General features: G+C 37.1%; 1 protein-coding gene across 2 annotated transcripts in view; it reads left to right on the top strand.

Moving 5' to 3' along the window:
- The window catches only part of LOC136267335 (leucine-rich repeat serine/threonine-protein kinase 1-like), a 36,908-nt gene that overhangs the window by 5,075 nt on the left and 12,101 nt on the right, over positions 1–19,732 (top strand). For both annotated transcript variants that reach the window (XM_066062439.1, XM_066062440.1), the window contains 11 exons: positions 189–365; positions 1,904–2,125; positions 5,812–5,846; positions 5,900–5,932; positions 5,980–6,133; positions 6,466–6,565; positions 6,621–8,111; positions 8,161–8,306; positions 10,143–10,270; positions 10,330–10,452; positions 10,514–10,778. In XM_066062439.1, the coding sequence (XP_065918511.1) occupies positions 189–365; positions 1,904–2,125; positions 5,812–5,846; positions 5,900–5,932; positions 5,980–6,133; positions 6,466–6,565; positions 6,621–8,111; positions 8,161–8,306; positions 10,143–10,270; positions 10,330–10,452; positions 10,514–10,778 (2,874 nt within the window). The remainder of the gene's footprint in view (positions 1–188; positions 366–1,903; positions 2,126–5,811; positions 5,847–5,899; positions 5,933–5,979; positions 6,134–6,465; positions 6,566–6,620; positions 8,112–8,160; positions 8,307–10,142; positions 10,271–10,329; positions 10,453–10,513; positions 10,779–19,732) is intronic.

Below are 19,732 nucleotides of genomic sequence, written 5' to 3'. Positions count from 1 at the left end.
GAACGTACTATAGTAAGTTTTTTAATCGCTTGCACTCTCGTGAGATGACGTTGCATTTGTAACGAATATTGGGATAGTGAAAACTGTCATGTTCCCTAATTTATAAGATATATATATACTATCGTATTATGTTGAATGAAGTTCTGTGCATGTTGGGTATGATGTGAACAACCGTGTTTATTGCATAGATGAGGGTATAAGAGTTGCAGAAACTGATGAAAAGTGTCCACCAGTAGCAGCATGTAATGACGAGCCTTTTATCAAAAGCCTACAGTTAGAATCATGTGACAACATTCCTGAAAGTGTATTACACAAAGCCACAGACAGTGTTGAAGTTGTGGAGACTCTAGCAAACTCACCTCATGGTATGTATTAGTCAACTTGTTCTCTTGTTTTTAAACAGACAAGTACATGTAAACAGGATTTTGTAATCATTTTCATTGTATTTTAAATGACAGTGAGAACAGGCTGTCTGGCATTAGAAGGATCAGCAAAACACACAAATTTACGTGCAGGCTTGCTTAGACAGAAAGAATGCTTTTTGTATTTACGGTAAAGTAGTGGTCAGTCTTCTCAGTATTATATGCCTTGCAACTTCAAAATCTGCAACAACAGTGAAATCAGTGGTAGTGGTGATGTAGGCATGGTATGTAATCTGGTTAGCTTGACGTAATCACATGACCAATGAAATACGCAACCTAGTATTTGTATATAATTTTTGCATTGTAAGTTGCAAACTACAATATTCGGACAATGATTTACCAAGTTTTTAATTGCTTATTACTGCAAATCTGTGATATTAGAAGAAAAGAATGGTAGCTTTTGGACCCTTTATAAGCATCTGGGGCAAAAGCATGGGTAATACATTTACAGTTTTGTAAATAGGATATCACCTCTTTTTTATACCTCAAGGCTAGTGGGGCCTTTTAGTACAGCACTTGTAGAATGTAGAACATCCAATGGTAGAAGCATGGGATTATATACTTTTGCTAAGAAGGTAGAACTTTTATTATACAGTATGCATAAAAAGCACATTTCTATTGGAACTGGCTTTCTTGGCTGCACACATTTTTGGTCCATGCAGCACTAGTACTGTTATCAATTATTGTAAACAATTGTTATTTCATTTGTAATGCATCGATTTATTGAGCTATTATTTGAATTTGGTGCATACAAATAGTGGTAGTATCCTGTCAACCAGTAGTTTTACTGTGTTTCCTTATAGTGCGTAGTAAAACAAAACCTCTTTATTTTCATATGTGCATGTTTGAATGAGATGCATTTTTTTTTATCTTGCAAGAATTTACTATTCCAACAGTGTTGTCTATTAGTCATTAAAATGCCCATAGAAACTCATCGCATTCAAACCACTGCTACACCTGTATTTTGAAACTGGCATGTCTCAGAGCAAGGTCAGCTATACTTGTCAGTAAATTTAATGCAGTGTCTGTACATCCTTCATTTTCATGCATTGATGTTTTAACAAACTATTCGATCACAATAGTGCAGTAAGACATGCATGCATGTTCACAGCCACACACAGACACACAATTCTCCAGAAAGCCTGGCTTATATCAACAGCCAGCCAGCTGGCAGCCGGCAGTATGTAGGCATACACCTAATTCAAAAGTTGTTAAAGATGAATATTTTTAGTTTATATTTTGAAAATGTCCGGGGTGGATTTGATGCATCAAAGCAGATTTTACTATGAAAACAGCTCCATTTGAAGTAGAGAGCATGGGATCTATATTATGCATGAAATTTGTATAATTGTTTTATCTGTTAATAACTCATTGGTATGGCTTGCCAACTTCCTTGTATATATCACTGGGTATCGTAATATGCTACCAAATTGTGTATATTATAATATGGATATTGTGTAAATGCCATGTTTGTTGCTTAGAGGAAGACATAGGAGGAGTTACAGAAGTAGATGAAAAGAATCTAATAGTAGCTGCATGTGATGACAACATATCTTTGATAGAAGACTACCTGAAATATTGTGATAATATGGATAAAGACCTGGAATTAGAACCACATGACATCATTCTTGCAAAAGTATTACACAAAGCAGTAGAGTGTTGCAGTGTTAAAGTTGTGGAGACACTAGTAAACTCACCCCATGGTATGTAACAGTTATTGTACTCATAGTATAGCTGTGTAAAATACACACAATGTTGTTTCTTGTCTACAGTCAAAATTTCAACCTTTTCCTTCATTTTTTCTACTACAGCGGTCTATAGGGGCTTATAGATTTCTTTTCACACACTTTGTAAAAACTGTTATAATGTATTGCCTTGAACTTTGGCACAGCTAAAGAACATGTAAACATGAATTCTTGTACTAAGTCTGATAAATATCCATGGTGTTCAGGCCCGTACCCAGGGGGAGACCCCCTATTTTAAACTGGAAATTTTATTTTTACTGCAAAACTATAATCTGTGTTCTAGCATTCATCGCACGCCTTCCATGGCTTCTATCAGCTGAACCGCGTGTGGCTTCCAGGTGTTAACCATAGCGCTTTGAGGTTATCTGTGTACATAGAAACTGCTTTAATGATGTATGAATACAGACAGTGGTTTTCTCTCTATTGCTAAGGCTTCTATTATTATCTTAATAAGGCTATCCATTGAGCCATCCTTGACCACACTGCACTGAGAGCTACTATTAATATTATTTCCATTAATTCCAATTGTAATTTGTTAAATATTTTCTAATAAGAGCCCAGAATAGCAATGATGAGCACCAGACTCGATAGACGCTGTGACTGATAGACTGTAATTATAGCAACAACTATAAACCTGGCTTGTTGCATCCAATGGTATGAATTCTAAAGTGTCAAGTGTGTAAGTCTGTCAGTTGTTTTCATATTAACCTTATTGTGGTTATCATCCATGTTTAGACAATGGTGATATGTAAGGTTTAGCTTATAGCTGAAATGTAAAGTTTAGCTTATAGCTGAAATGAATGACCCTGAGCAGTCTTAGAAATGCTGGAGTGTACATGCGCTACAACCATATTTTAATCTCTTGTTTGTATTAGTGTGTGATGGGCCCATGTTGAGTGGAATTTGTGCCAACACAATGATGTGTGAGAAGTTTATTTAATCAGTGCATGCATTTCTGCATTTAAGCAATTTGAGGCTATTCTCAGGACATTGAATATTAAACCTTTCTCAGCGTCTGGGATCGCCTACCGCCTCAATTTAGAACCCCTCTTTTGAAATTCCTGTGTACGGGCCTGGTATTATGAAAATATTTATTCATGTAAAAAAGGATCAAACTATAGGGTAAACATAGATTTACTGGAAAATTGGTGTGTACATAGGCTGATCATTGTAGCAGTGCCTTTTGATAGTTTAAAAATGATGGAGTTACTGTTATAGAGGTATAAAGTAAAAACAAAACAAGTATAAAATTGTGGAGTTCAGATACTGTAATCTATACCAAAACAGCCAAACAATGAAAAAAGGTGCGGCCCCCAAAATCCAGGGTGAAAAAAGATGTGAAATCCAAGGTGGTGGCCAAGAAATGGCTGTGATGTCAGAAATTTTAATAACAACAATTCAGGAAAATTTGTGTTGCCTTTCCATTCATCACCAAATTCAGCTGAATTGTCATTATTAAAAATTTTGCCAGTAACTTACCATTTCTTGGCCACCACCTTGGATTTCATATCCTTTTTCAATCTGTTTTTTGGGGGCTGCACCTTTTTTCACAGCTTGGTTGTTTCAGTATATAGATATCACTTCTTTTTGTATTTGTATATTCCATAGCCAGCCACACACAGGCTGGCTTTGGAACTTCTTTTACTTGTCTTTTTTCTTTACTACAAAAGCTGAATTCTGTGGATATTTCCATTTTCGCTTATCATATTGCAATTTTTATAAAATTAATAGTGTATGAAAATTATCACATAGACTCTCGACAAGGTAACTTGTTTGTAGCTGAACTCAATACAGAGTGACTTCCAATGTATCATTTAGTTTCTGTAGCTAGTTGCTTATAGTTTTCAAGATGCTGATGTAAGTAGTTTTGCTAGTAGCCATAAATGAAGCATTTCATCTTACACATCATTTTCTACCCATAATGATATGTAGTAATAATTGAGGAGTTTTCAATTATTAGTGTATTAAAGCTGTAGCTATAGCTACATGCTAAGTTTGGTAGATAATGATATCAATATATTCAAAGACTTATGTGAAGAAGATACACTGGTATAAGATGTACAGGTTTCAGAATTGCAGATAATCATGCAGTTAGATCCCTGATGCTGGCTGCAGAATGTTAACATGAAACAATCTGAGAGTATTTGAGCATTCTATTAGAGTATATCAACCTTAAGGAGGCTTTTCAGCCCCTTTTAAGCCAACACTACTCAATGTTAACTATATATCATTCATAGTAGCTTAACTCTTCTAACTAATCAAGAAGAGACATGCCACTTAATTCCACTGATTATTCCCATGGACATCCGATAATTCTAAAATTGTAACCAGATTTTGGAAAATCAGCCACTTTGTCACATTTGACACCTCAAGTATTTATGGTTGAAATAAAGCATCGCTAAGCACCAATCAACTTCACATTGAGTAAATTATTAGCCTGTACCTTGAATTACCAGAAAACCTTTGATATGTACTGCTATGGTAACACAGTAAAGTACTAAATTCTATTTATTTCATGCATGACAAAGTGGTTGAATTTCCAAAATCCGGTCACAATCATGCCTGTAACCATCCCATCATTTTGGAATTGTTTTCACGAAATTGGTGACCTATTATTCTCAAAATTATGTCGGCAAAATAGACACAGGCCTAACTTGTTTGTGGCTGAACTTTCCATAGGGTGATTTGCTTGTAAAAGAAATCCGCACAAAAACAGCCAAGCTGTGAAAAAATGGTGTGGTCTTATAAAGCCTGGGTGAAAAAAGTTGTAAAATCAAAGGTGGCGGCCAAGAAATGGCTGCAATGATGTTAATGATAAAAAATATTAATAATAATGGCTGTGTGAATTGTTAAAGTTTATTAGCATTTACATCATTGCAACCATTTCTTGGCTGCCACCTTTGATTTCACAACTTTTTTCACCCAGAATTTTTAAGGCCGCACCATTTTTTCACAACTTGGCTGTTTTTGTGTGGATTTCACTTGTTTTTGTACTTCAAGGCCCCAAAACAAGCCTATGGCTGACTTTGAGGTTTGTTTTTATTCACAATTCTTCTTTTCTATGTAGATATAATGGTGGTTATTGAAGACAGACTTATAAATGTATTTCATTGCATGATTTAATTCAACATTTGATAATATTATTGTAATAGACTCTTTAAAGGGAAGCTGTTTATTGTGTAAGATGTTTTATGATTTTTTTAAAGAGGCAGCATTTTAGGAAGTGTCTATCATTTTTTTTTGGGGGGGGGGGTTCTTACTATAGTCTGTTTGCGTTCACCTGAGCCCTCGTTTCTTGTTATATAACTCTTGTTACATGGGCCAGCTGCCCAAACATTTAGTAGCACTGTGAAGCGCTATAAATGCCAGAACTGTTAATCAAAAAGGCGCTTTGATACCAGCAAGAACAATGAGTTATGAGGAGTATTGACGATTCAGGTACGCAAACATGCTTACAACATGAAAACATGCTTGTTCCTGTACAAAACCATTTGGAGTGAACATTACTATATTTGGCGGGGGGCTCAGGTGAACACGTACTGACTATAAACAGTACCATAGTACTGGCACTATTACACATGTACTATGTATATGAATGACAATGGTACTACATAACTTGCATTTGGTGATATGGTTATTTACAGTGGATATGACTTATGTGGATCCTGAAAATAGATGGGTAAGTGACAGCACATTTTATTGTCATATGCTGTTGTTGTTCACATGGTATAGAATGCTTTACATTTTGCTGCTGCTACATTGAAGGTATAGTGAGTAGTACGTGTTTAATTGTATATATGAAAATATTTTAGTCTTTCACTCCGGCATCTGATTATAAAAACTTACAAAAAATTATTTATCTACTGTTCAAGAGAGGTATTAACCCCACCATTCAAGATATAAATGGCAACACTCCACTGAAGATTGCACTTTTGTCAAGGTTTGACCACCTCACAGCTCTCATTGGTTAGTGATTATCTTTCCACATATATTATGTTGCCATGTTGTATGTAAAGAAATAAAGATTATATTGCAAAACTGTTTCAATGATTTTTTGTTTGGGTTTATCTACATACTAGCCTGTGTCATACTTCCCGTTTGCTAATCAGCTGCAATCTGAATATTGCACAAATCTTTAATCCAGTAATACATGTATATTGGAATTATGCGTAGCAAGTTGGTTTTGTGGTCGAAAATGTTAGCAAATACTTTGCAACCACTTGTTCTGTATGATACTATAGTTCATCATGTTGGAAAATATTTAGTCAACTTATATCATGTCCCTCACTTTCCTGCAGAATTGTTACAGGAGATATGGAACAGTAGATCAACTGACTATGTTGAAACACATAGTGCACCAGTGTTTAGTATTTACATACACAAAGAACTTCTCCAGTGGTATGCAATATTTGTTGGTAGTAGTTCATATGTAATGTCAGTGGTATGTTACTAGGGCTATTGAGTTAGATTTTGAGGAGATGGTACAACAGATCTTACTGATGTATCCCAAGTTGAGCCGAGACAGCAGGTCAGAAGCAGCAAAGGTATCAGCAAATAGCAGAAATCATTTGCTTGAGGATGGGTGGAGTGCCTTTCACTTAGCTATTGAATTGAAGTGTGTGAACGCATTTAGAACATTACTTGCTGTCTCTGGGTTTACACTAACAGAAATTGTTAACTTTTGTCCTAAGAAATGCAAAAGGAGTCTTAGAGACAAAGTTACAACACTTTCTTCAATTTTGATAAGTCATGTGGATAGTGCTAATCCACTGATGGATGTGTTAATAGAATTTGACAAGAATTATAGACAATATGACAACCTTCCCATCACTAATGTGGATCTTTCTTATACTCATGTTGGCGACACGTTGTGTCCTATAATCTTTAAGCTTAAAAGTATAAGAACTTTAAACGCTAGCAACATGCAACTGAGCAAGTTACCTTTTCACAAACTATCACATTATCCACAACTTCTTACCCACTTGGATGTCTCTAGTAATAATCTTGACTGCTTACCAGAAGAACTGTTTACTTGTCTGCGTTTAGAGTTTTTAAATGTTTCACACAATCCACTTGGGTGCCTTCCTGAAAATTGGTGGAAGTCTCGCAGTTTACGACGATTTTGGGCCACCTCTGCAAACCTTGATGAAATATTTTCTATTAAGTCCTTCAATGAATTATCAAGTTCTTTTGCAAACTCTCAAGGATATGCCAAGCCTTCAGTATATCATAGACCTGTCAAGGAAATCTCTCACTTAGCTGTTTTTGAAGATCAAAAAGTTTCCAAGTTAAGGGACTTGAGATTAAATGAAAATGATATTTCAGAATTTCCACGTTGTTTTGCTTGTATCTTTCCTCTGTTAGAAAACTTAAACCTGTCAAAGAATAAGTTGGCCACAGTTTGTTGTATACAAGAGTTTCCTGCTGCTCTTGTCAGACTGGACTTAAGCTATAACTGGTTATCTTCAAGTGACACAGTACCTTTTGCCTTCTCTCCTGCAGGCAACTGCTTTGCATCACAATATACATTAGCATGTGGTCATATGTTACATTGTGAACTGCCGCGGTTGCAAGAGCTGTACCTTTCACACAATCATAACTTGAATAAACTAAACTTTACATGTTTACCATCAGATAATTTAGTGCTTTGTTTACATGAAAATGATGACAATAACACTGAGCATGTCTTTTTCCCTAATCTTACACGATTAGAAGTTAATAATTGTCAATTACGGGAGCTACCTTGTCGTCTTGATCTGATGTCTAAACTACGTTCACTAGACATGAGTGACAATCCTATCCGTAACATTCCATTTGAAATTTGTCATTTGGAAAAGTTGGAGGAGTTTAAATACAAGAACATATTGGATGAATTAACGTATGAGGTTGACCAACGCAAAACAGTAACTGCAAAAAGATACTTCTTGAAGTTTTATAAAGATGAGTAAGTAGACAAGTGTGTGAATGTTAATATTTATGCCTTTTATTTTTAGAGCTGTTAGTGACCCATCTGTTAGGCTTGTGTTTGTGGGGCTGAGTGGACGGGGCAAGACAACTTTGCTACATCACTTAAGATGGGTTGATAGAGTAGGAACAATTCCTGTTGGGTGGAGGGATAGAATGGACCGAGAGGATTGTGGTAAGAAGTCTTACTTTAGTGGATAAAATTTGGTAAAAAACATGCACCCATGCTTGAATTTCCCCCAGTAATATTTCTTGTGACTACTCAAAAGTCAAGTTACTTCACAGGCTAGGTAATGCGTTTTGCAGTCAGCGTCATGTACATTTCCCATTGTCAAGTAAAGTGGTTCAGCACAGTAAGCTCTTCCCCCATGCTCTCCTGAAGGTATTACTGTCTCTTGTATATACCGTAGAGTCACAGGCTGGTGTTTAAAATCACTCGACTTGGCTTACTTTGATTCCTTGCTGTGTTATTTTAATTCCTATAAGCACTTGTATATTAAAATTATAAATTTAAAAATAAAGTAGGAATCCAAGCAATAAAAAGTAGCGAAACAAGAGAAGAACGATGGTAGCCATTACAGCATAGCTCGGTGGGAAATCCCTACTTTGGCATGATATAGCCATTATTTTGTGTTCAATGCCAAAGTAGGAATTTCCCACCGAGCTATGCTGTAATGGCTACCATCGTTCTTCTCTTGTTTTGCTACTTTTTATTGCTTGGATTCCTACTTTATTTTTAAATTTATAATTTTAATATACTAGTTTGTTTAGTTTTTTTTGTTAAGGCATACAGCTAGCTATAAACAAGTGATTGTTCTATTAGGGTGACTGCTGTATTAGAGTATCTCAAGGGAGCCTGCAAGATGTGCGCTTGCCAAAAAAGGGGCATGGTTTCAATCGATTATAGAGTATGTCGAGTCAGCCTTCCAAATTGAAGGTGTGTAGTCACTGAAATACAGCTAGTGCAAAAGGGGTGTGTCATTTGTGATTTCAATCAGTAGATCGATAATGCGTAGAATGAAGAATGGGCATGGTCTTGTGACCCATCATGAAGCTATCTAGCTAGTACCAGTACCTCCATAGAGTACCCTCCGTCATAGATTATATCAGTAAGGAATATAATCTATTCCTCTGTACAGTAGCGTAGTCTAAGCGCCTTAAATAATCTTGTGGCGTCTATTATGCTGCTTAAAGAAAGTGTTGATACGGAAAACTAATGCCTTGATATGGTTTCGTTGGATGAAGAAGAAGACAAGCAGCCTGATTGAAGATAAAAGAAAAGACAAGGCGCAGAGGGCACACACTCGTCGGAACCCCAAAAGGCACATCCCACTGGTGAGTTTGCTAGTGTTGCGTAAAATGGTGGCCGTGCACTGCTTCGTTAGGCCTCTAGGCTTGTGACTATGATCAGGCAGTCAGGCAGTCAGTCTAAAATTCAAAGTTTTGACGATTTTTAAAATTCTGTATCCGTCCACCTGTAAGCGTTTTGTTGTATTTAATGCTGTTTTATGTATTATATGGATTAGTACTATTCCATAAAGGTGATTTTCGTCTTGTAAGATATCTCTAGGATGATTTTTAAAGGCGCGATTTTGGGCAGCACGCGAAAATTTCACATGGATTCCTACTTAAACGGTACGACCGTACCGTTTGATTACCTTTTTTGAGTGAGATTGCCTTAGACTATATAGCTGTTGGAAAAGTATAGAAATGTGATTCATCTTCCATATGTTTTTTTTGATTGTATTAAAGTTATATTTCATGCTTACTTAAACCCTGGGCTTCAGGACTTATGCATCTTTCTGTTGAGTTTATGTACATAGGTATGAGGTACCTCATACAATATGTATACTTCATCATAATAAAGCAATGTCAGCTTCTATCCCTTCACTTCATAATTAGGATGAACATAATTTTAGATTTGTAATCTGCATGATAGGGTGTAACCTGTGTAACAAGACAAATAATGCTGTTGATATAATATACTTACAGCATTTTTATTGTGATTTAGGTGTTCAGCACACAATTGGAGTTGATCAAGATGTTTGGTATTATTCTAAATCCCAGGATGAACCAGCAAGGGATGAATGTAGTGTACACAAATTAATAACATTTTACACATGGGACTTTGCTGGGCAGGTAAGCTCTATCATGTATTTCAAATAAAACTGATGCAAGTAATTGTTTTGCAAATGTAGGAAGAATACTATGCTACACACCAGTGTTATCTTACCAGAAAGGCTTTGTATGTAATTTGCTGGCGTGTGACAGATGGTATAGAAGGAGTAATGGAGTTAAAAGAATGGCTATTGAGTATCCAGGTAAATGAGTATTACATTTGCATATATTAAGTGTCTTGCTATTAATATTAATTGTTGTTAGGCTAAGGCTAAAGATGCTGTGGTGGTTATTGTTGGTACTCATGTGGATATGATTGTACGCAAGCAACGTATACAAGTGTGTGAAGATCTCCACAAGTTAATACAGACAAATTACTGCAGTGGCTCACCATACTATCCTGATATTAAGGGTATAAAGTTTGTCTCATGTCTTGGTAATAATGGTCAAAGAAGGACAGAGTTTCAACCTATTATTGAGCTCCGTAAACATCTCTATGATATTGCATCATCAATGATGGTTACCTTAGGTAGGTTTTCTGTATGTATTGTTATACACATAACATTATGATGCCTTTGGACAAGCGTAACTCAATAATAGCTAAAGCTACAGGTTTTTTAGCAGTTGGACATTGCTTCCAAACTACAGCTTCCTTTTATCATACTGCAGGTGCACAATGCATGCAATATGAACATACCTTTTGTGTCCCATTTCTCTGTGATGGCAGTGCAAAGGATGCTAGGCTAGCTTCATCATTGTCCTCTATGCATAGGGCTGTGACTGACAGGACATAGTTGAAAACTATGCAAAATGGCTACTCAGGACACATAGTAATGTGCTGTAGAAAGTTGGCGCTACACTATGGGTATATTGACAATGTGCAGGCATAGCTCTATGATCCCTTCTCCAAAGTATGACTTTTTTGCACCAAAGCTGTCCACCAGGTAGGGTACTTTAGCCACATCTCGAGATATGCAGTAGGTAACTAAAGTCTCAATTGTTTTCATAAGAAGTTTACTGCATTCTATCGGCATATTAACAAACAATCAAATAAATGTGCATTGCGGTACAATCATAACTTCTGTCTTCAATGATCTCTGCCTGAACAAACATGAGTTAGGGCAAACCCCAAAACCAGCTTATGGCTGGATTTGGGGTCATATAGGCTGGTTTTGGGGTCATGTAGAATGCAAAAAGAAATGATTTCTGCTGTAAAAAGAGGCAGCCTTCAAAACACTTGGGTTTAAAAAGTTGTGAAATCACAGAAATGGCTGCAATGGTGTAAATGGCTACAATGATGTTCACATTATCGTCATTGCAGCCATTTCTTAGCTGCCATTGGAAGCTATCCTGATAGTAGTATCTAGATATCTAGATCTAGTCATGGATTTTTTCTCCTTTCTCCACCTTTTCAAACACACTTTTTGTAACAACTTTCAAGAGGCTGTAGAGGTGTCCTACAGACCTTCCGCACTTGTACTGTAAAGCCTTAATATCTGAATAGCATATTGTTATCTGGATATCTGGATAATACGGATATCTGTATCAGCCCTACTACTAATGAGCAAAAAAGTAGATACATACATGTACTATAAGTGTAAGGAAAATTAGGAATTTAACTAGTAGGTATCATTATAATACATTAAAAATTATGAATTTAAAAATGAAGTAGGGATCCAAGTGATAAAAAGTAGTAAAACAAGAGATGAATGATGGTAACTATTACAGCATAGCTCGGTGGGAAATCCCTACTTTGGTGTGGTATAGCAATTATTTTGTGTTCAATGCCAAAGTAGGGATTCTCACTGAGCTATGCTGTAATAGCTACCATCATTCATCTCTTGTTTCACTACTTTTTATCGCTTGGATCCCTACTTCATTTATAAATTTGTAATTTTTAATGTACTAGTTTGTTTAGTTTTTTTGTTAAGGCATACAGCTAGCTATGAACATGTGACTGTTCTATTAGGATGACTGCTGTAATAGAGTATCTCGAGTCAGCATGCAAAGATGTGCGCTTGCCCAAAAGGGGCATGGTCATCATGGTTTCAATCAATTTTTATAGTATCTCGAGTCAGCCTTCCTACTTGAAGGTGTGTGGTTACTGAAATACAGCTAGCATTAAAGGGGTGTGTCTCAATTGATAGATCGATAATGCGTAGAATAAAGAATGGGCGTAATCTTGTGACCTATCATGAAAGCTATCTAGTACCGCTACCTCCATACAGTAGCGCGTAGTCTAAGTACCTTAAATAATCTTGTGGTGTCTATTATGCTGCTTAGAGAAAGTGTTGATACAGAAAATTAACTCCTCGATATGGTTTCGTTGTATGAAGAAGAAGACAAGCAGCCTGATTGAAGATAAAAGAAAATACAAGACGCAGAGGGCACACACTCGTCAGAACCCCAAAAGGCACATCCCACTGGTGAGTTTGTTATTGTGGCGTAAAATGGTGGCTGTGCACTGCTTTGTTTGGCCTCTAGGCTTGCGACTGTGGTCAGGTAGTCAGGCAGTCAGTCTAAAATTTAAGTTTTGGCAATTTTTTAAAATTCTATATCCGGCCACCTGTAAGTGTTTTGCTGTTTTATGCATTATATGGACTGGTACTATTCCGTAAAGATGATTTTTGTCTTGTAAGATATCTTTAGGATGTTTTGTAAAGGCGTAATTTTGGGTGGCACATGAAAATTTTACCAGGATCCCTACTTAAACGGTACGATCATACCGTTTGATACAAAATGCTTTGAAAGGACAGGAATCATCACCTGAAGCGCAAATTTAATCCTTTATCCTCCTTTACCATGTAGTTTATTACCACAGTCATGCTGTGAAAAAGCTGGGTGAATAAAGTAGTAAAATCAAAGGTGGCTGCCAAGAAATGGTTACAATGATATTATTAGTGTCATTGCAGTCATTTCTTGGCTGCCACCTTTGTTTTCACAACTTTTTTCATCCATGCTTTTGAAGGCTGTACCCTTTATTCACAGCTTGGTTGTTTTCATTTCTTTTTGGGTCCCAAAGCCAGCCATATAATTTGGTTAAGAACTTTAATAAAACAATCCCATTGGTAAATCTATGAAATTACTATTAAGTAGAATTTTCATTTATAAAGTAGAAATTAAGTGAGGTGAATGACTATGTATGATAGTAGTGGCTCAGTGATTAAGAATTTTTGTGTTCAGTATGGTGGTCCCAGGTTTGAACTCTTTATTTTTCATGCACATTTTTACCCTGCGGTGATTAGAGTATTCCAACCCCATGATTCACAGTTGTTTGGTTTTTGTAACTCTGTAGCTATTACTTCTTTGTTTTTCAAGCCATCAAAAGGCACTGCTATGATGGATAGCCTATGTACACACTAAATTTAAGATTATTCCCTTACACATGTACAGTTTACCTTGTAGCCATGACAAAAGTTCTATTTTTTCCAATACTCATAGCATATATGTAACAGGTTTGCTGCAAATTGGTGTATAAATTCATCTTTATATCAAGACACACGGTAGTGTGTCGTGCGGCCCAAGAAGTCAGCGCGCCACACCATGATTATATTAACAGGAAAAAAGAAAATGCAATTTTCACACCTATGTAGCTCTGTGATCGCTAATCCGATTGGAACCAAATTTGCTAGAGACATGCCGCCCAGTTAGGGGAGTCTACATACCAAATTTGAAGAAAATCGTTTCAGCCATTTCGAAGATATGAGCGAACAAATTTTTTTCTTCTTCATTTCGCACACTTCGCAAAATTCGCCATAAAACACAAATGCGTGCTCGGATTGGGCTGAAATTCGGCACACTTAAAGGCCTCATTAAGGCGGATCTCCGTACCAACTTTGGTAGGAATCCGCTGAACATTCGCGGAGTTATGACCGATTATTTGCGTAAAATAAGGTCGAAGGTCTGTCACGCCTATAGGGTAAACCCCTTGGAGGAATCAGTTGAAAATTGATATGTAGATGGAGCAACCATCGTAGGAGTGCCTTTTTGTGGTTTGAAAGGAATCGGGATAAAGACCATGGAGATATGACACAAAACCCAACCTGTGTCAAAATTACGCAATCAATTTTTATGAATAAAAAAACTATTAGTTTTCGTGTCTACCAGGCAAACTGCTTGGAGCAACGAGCTGAAAATCAGTATGTAGCTGGAATAATCATAATAGAAAGTCCTTGCAGTAGTACAGAAGAATCAGATTACAAACCACTGAGTTATGATTCAAAAGGCAACTACGTGTAGCAAATGCGAGATCGAGATACTCTAAAAGAACAGTCACCCTAATAAAAGCATTCAGCTGCATTTATATTATACATAATTATATTACACTGCAAGTTATTCTGTAGGGAATTCAGCTACAAACAAGTCACCCTGTAGTCAGATCAGTTAGAAGAAGGTACCTAATAGAGAGTTCAGCTACAAAGAAACCATCATGTAGAGAGTTCAGCTGCAAACAAATCACCCTGCAGAGAATTCAGCTACGAACAAATTGCCCTGTAGAGAGATCAGCTAGAAGAATTTACCTTGTAGAGAGTTCAGTTACAAAGAAACCATCGTGTAGAGAGTTCAGCTGCAAACAGATCACCCAGTAGAAAGTTCCGCTATGAACAGATCACCCTGTAGAGAGTTCAGTTAGAAACAAGTCATCCTGTAGAGAGATCAGCTAGAAGAAGTCACCTTGTAGAGAGTTCAGCTACAAAGACACCACCATGTAAGAGAGTTCAGCTGCAAACAAATACCTGTAGAGAGTTCAGCTAGAAACAAGTCACCCTGTAGAGAGACCAGCTAGAAACAAGTCACCCTATAGAGAGTTCAGCTAGAAACAAGTCACCCTGTAGAGAGATCAGCTAGAAACAAGTCACCCTGTAGAGAGTTCAGCTAGAAGAAGTTACATTGTATAGAGTTCAGCTACAAAGAAACTACCATGTAGAGAATTCAGCTGCAAACAAATCACTCTGTAGAGAGTTCAGCTACAAACAAATCACCCTGTAGAGAGTTCAGCTACAAACAAGTCATCCGGTAGAGAGATCAGCTAGAAGGATCACCTTGTAGACAGTTCAGCTACAAAGAAATCGCCCTGCTTCATCTTTTCTTCTTCTTGTGGTAAAGAAAAAAATGATAGATTGAAAAGCCCTAAAGTCGGCCTATATACAAATATAAAAAGAAGTGAAATCTAATCCAAAACAGCCAAGCCGTAAAAAAAGAGTGCGGCCCTCAGAAAGGCTATGGTGAAAAAAGATGTGAAATCCAAGGTGGTGGCCAAGAAATGGCTGTGATGGTAGGTTAATGGTAAAAATTTTAATAACAACAATTCAGGTGAATTTTCACCTGAATTGTTGTTATTAAAATTTTTACCATTAACCTACCATCACAGCCATTTCTTGGCCGCCACCTTGGATTTCACATCTTTTTTCACCATAGCCTTTCTGAGGGCCGCACTCTTTTTTTTACAGCTTGGCTGTTTTGGATTAGATGTCCTTCATCTGTACTAAATTTCAAGGTAATCGAATTATGCATTTGCAATTTGAAGTGTATAAATAAATTATTTAAGAGAGGAACATAATGAAGAAAACAATCAAAACTTTCACATCTCATGAACAGCTGGAGTGAATTTGCCTGCTACGTTGCCTACTCTACCTGGTGGACAACTACAATGGTGTGTTTTGGAGAAGGGACCATGGAGCTATGCATGAGTGAAAATCGTGTTTTCTTTCTTCCTGTCAATATACACATGGTGTGGTATGCCAGCTTTCTTGGCCACATGATACTACTGTGTGTCTTGATATAATATATATCTAATCCAAAACAGCCAAGCTGTAAAAAAAGTGTGCGGCCCTCAGAAAGGCTATGGTGAAAAAAGATGTGAAATCCAAGGTGGCGGCCAAGAAATGGCTGTGATGGTAGGTTAATGGTAAAAATTTTAATAATGACAATTCAGGTAAATTTTGTGAAACGGCACAAAAATTCACCTGAATTGTCGTTATTAAAATTTTTACCATTAACCTACCATCACAGCCATTTCTTGGCCGCCACCTTGGATTTCACATCTTTTTTCACCATAGCCTTTCTGAGGGCCGCACACTTTTTTTACAGCTTGGCTGTTTTGGATTAGATTTCATTTCTTTTTGTATTTGTATACCCCCAAAGCCGGCCTATGGCCAGCTTTGGGACTTTTTTAACCTATGTTTTTTTCTTTACTACAGGAAGATGAAAAGATGAAGTAGATGTACTTTAAATATTTAATCAGTAAATGTACAAATTATATATATAATACATATGTGATCGGATTTGCGAAAAGGGGTCTTCCACACACATCCAATTTGCCAACTTTGACAATTGATAACTTCAGATTGGAAAGAGCTATTGCCTTGAAATTTGGACAGTGGTGATTTCTTTGCAGCTGAACTCTCTACATGATAGTTTCTTTGTAGCTGAACTCTCTACAAGGTAATTTCTTCTAGCTGATCTCTCTACAGGGAGATTTTTTGTAGCTGAACTATCTACAAGGTAACTTCTTCTAGCTGATCTCTCTACAGGGTGATTTGTTTGTAGCTGAATTCTTTACAGGTGATTTGTTTGCAGCTGAGCTCTTTACAGAATGGTTTCTTTGTAGCTGAACTCTCTACAAAGTAGCTTCTTCTAACTGATCTTTCTACAGGGTGATTTGTTTGTAGCTGAACTATCTACAAAGTAACTTCTTCTAGCTGATCTCTCTACAGGGAGATTTGTTTGTAGCTGAACTCTCTACAGGTAATTTGTATGTAGCTGAATTCTGTACAGGTGATTTGTTTGTAGCTGAATTCTGTACAGGTGGTTTCTTTGTAGCTGAACTCTCTAAAAGGTAACTTCTTCTAACTGAGCTTTCTACAGGGCAATTTGTTTCTGGCAGAATTTTCTACAGGGTGATTTCTTTGCAGCTGAACTCTCTACATGATGGTTTCTTTGTAGCTGAACACTCTACAATGTAATTTCTTCTAACTGATCTCTCTACAGGGTGATTTGTTTGTAGCTGAACTATCTACAAGGTAACTTCTTCTAGCTGATCTCTCTACAGGATGATTTGTTCGTAGCTGAATTCTGTACAGGTGATTTGTTTGCAGCTGAACTCTCTACATGATGGTTTCTTTGTAGCTGAACACTCTACAATGTAATTTCTTCTAGCTGATCTCTCTACAGGGTGATTTGTTTGTAGCTGAACGATCTACAAGGTAACTTCTTCTAGCTGATCTCTCTACAGGGAGATTTTTTTGTAGCTGAACTCTCTACAGGTGATTTGTTTGAAGCTGAACTCTCTAAATGATGGTTTCTTTGTAGCTGAACTCTCTACAAGTTAACTTCTTCTAGCTGATCTCTCTACATGGTGATTTGTTTGTAGCTGAATTCTGTATAGGTGATTTGTTTGCAGCTGAGCTCTTTAAATAATGGTTTCTTTGTAGCTGAACTCTCTCAAGGTAACTTCTTCTAGCTGATGTCTTTACAGGGTCACTAGTTTGTAGCTGAATTCTCTACATGGTGGTTTCTTTGTAACTGAACTCTCTACAAGGTAACTTTTTCTAGCTCATCTTTCTACAGGGTGATTTATTTGTAGCTGAATTCTGTACAGGTGGTTTGTTTGCAGCTGAGCTCTTTAAAGAATGGTTTCTTTGTAGCTGAACTCTCTACAAGGTAACTTCTTCTAGCTGATGTCTCTACAATGTCACTAGTTTGTAGCTGAGCTCTCTACATGGTGGTTTTTTTGTAACTGAACTCTCTACAAGGTGACCTCTTCTAGCTGATCTTTCTACAGGGTGATTTGTTTGAAGCTGAACTCTCTACAAGGTAACTTCTTCTAGCTGATCTCTCTACAGGTAGATTTGTTTGTAGTTGAACTCTCTACATGATGGTTTCTTTGTAGTTGAACTCTCTCAAGGTAACTTCTTCTAGCTGATGTCTTTACAGGGTCACTAGTTTGTAGCTGAATTCTCTACATGGTGGTTTCTTTGTAACTGAACTCTCTACAAGGTAACTTTTTCTAGCTCATCTTTCTACAGGGTGATTTATTTGTAGCTGAATTCTGTACAGGTGCTTTGTTTGCAGCTGAGCTCTTTAAAGAATGGTTTCTTTGTAGTTGAACTCTCTCAAGGTAACTTCTTCTAGCTGATGTCTCTACAAGGTCACTAGTTTGTAGCTGAGCTCTCTACATGGTGGTTTTTTTGTAACTGAACTCTCTACAAGGTGACCTCTTCTAGCTGATCTTTCTACAGGGTGATTTGTTTGAAGCTGAACTCTCTACAAGGTAACTTCTTCTAGCTGATCTCTCTACAGGTAGATTTGTTTGTAGTTGAACTCTCTACATGATGGTTTCTTTGTAGTTGAACTCTCTCAAGGTAACTTCTTCTAGCTGATGTCTTTACAGGGTCACTAGTTTGTAGCTGAATTCTCTACATGGTGGTTTCTTTGTAACTGAACTCTCTACAAGGTAACTTTTTCTAGCTCATCTTTCTACAGGGTGATTTATTTGTAGCTGAATTCTGTACAGGTGCTTTGTTTGCAGCTGAGCTCTTTAAAGAATGGTTTCTTTGTAGTTGAACTCTCTCAAGGTAACTTCTTCTAGCTGATGTCTCTACAAGGTCACTAGTTTGTAGCTGAGCTCTCTACATGGTGGTTTTTTTGTAACTGAACTCTCTACAAGGTGACCTCTTCTAGCTGATCTTTCTACAGGGTGATTTGTTTGAAGCTGAACTCTCTACAAGGTAACTTCTTCTAGCTGATCTCTCTACAGGGAGATTTGTTTGTAGCTGAACTCTCTATAAGGTGATTTGTTTGTAGTTGATCTCTCTGCAGGTTGATTTGTTTTAGCTGAACTCTCTACAGGCTGATTTGTTTGTAGCCGATCTCTCTACAGGGTAATTTGTTTGTAGCTGAACTCTCTACAAGTTGATTTGTGTGTAGCTGATCTCTCTGCAGGTTGATTTGTTTGTAGCTGATCTCTCTACAGGGCAATTTGTTTGTAGCTGATCTCTCTACAGGGTGATTTTTTTGTAGCTGACCTCTCTTCAGGGTGATTGGTTTCTAGCTGATTTCTCTACAGGGTGATTTTTTGTAGCTGACCTCTCTTCAGGGTGATTTGTTTCTAGCTGATTGCTCTACAGATTGATTTGTTTATAGATGAACTCTCTACAGGGTAATTTGCTTGTAGCTGAACTCCTTACTTTGTGTCTAGTTTCTAGCTGATCTCTCTACAGGGTGATTTGTTTGTAGCTGATCTCTCTACAAGTTGATTTGTGTGTATATAGATGATCTCTCTGCAGGTTGATTTGTTTGTAGTCGATCTCTCTACAGGTAATCTGTTTGTAGCTGAACTCTCTATAAGGTGATTTGTTTGTAGCTGATCTCTCTGCAGGTTGATTTGTTTTAGCTGAACTCTCTACAGGGTGATTGCTTGTAGCTGAACTCCTTACATTGTGTCTAGTTTCTAGCTGATGTCTCTACAGGGTGATTTTTTGT

Source organism: Dysidea avara, chromosome 9 (assembly GCF_963678975.1).
Source record: "Dysidea avara chromosome 9, odDysAvar1.4, whole genome shotgun sequence".
Classification (NCBI taxonomy): Eukaryota; Metazoa; Porifera; class Demospongiae; order Dictyoceratida; family Dysideidae; genus Dysidea; species Dysidea avara.
The sequence above is the reverse complement of the archived record's forward strand: the minus strand, read 5'-3'. Positions and strand labels throughout refer to the sequence as shown.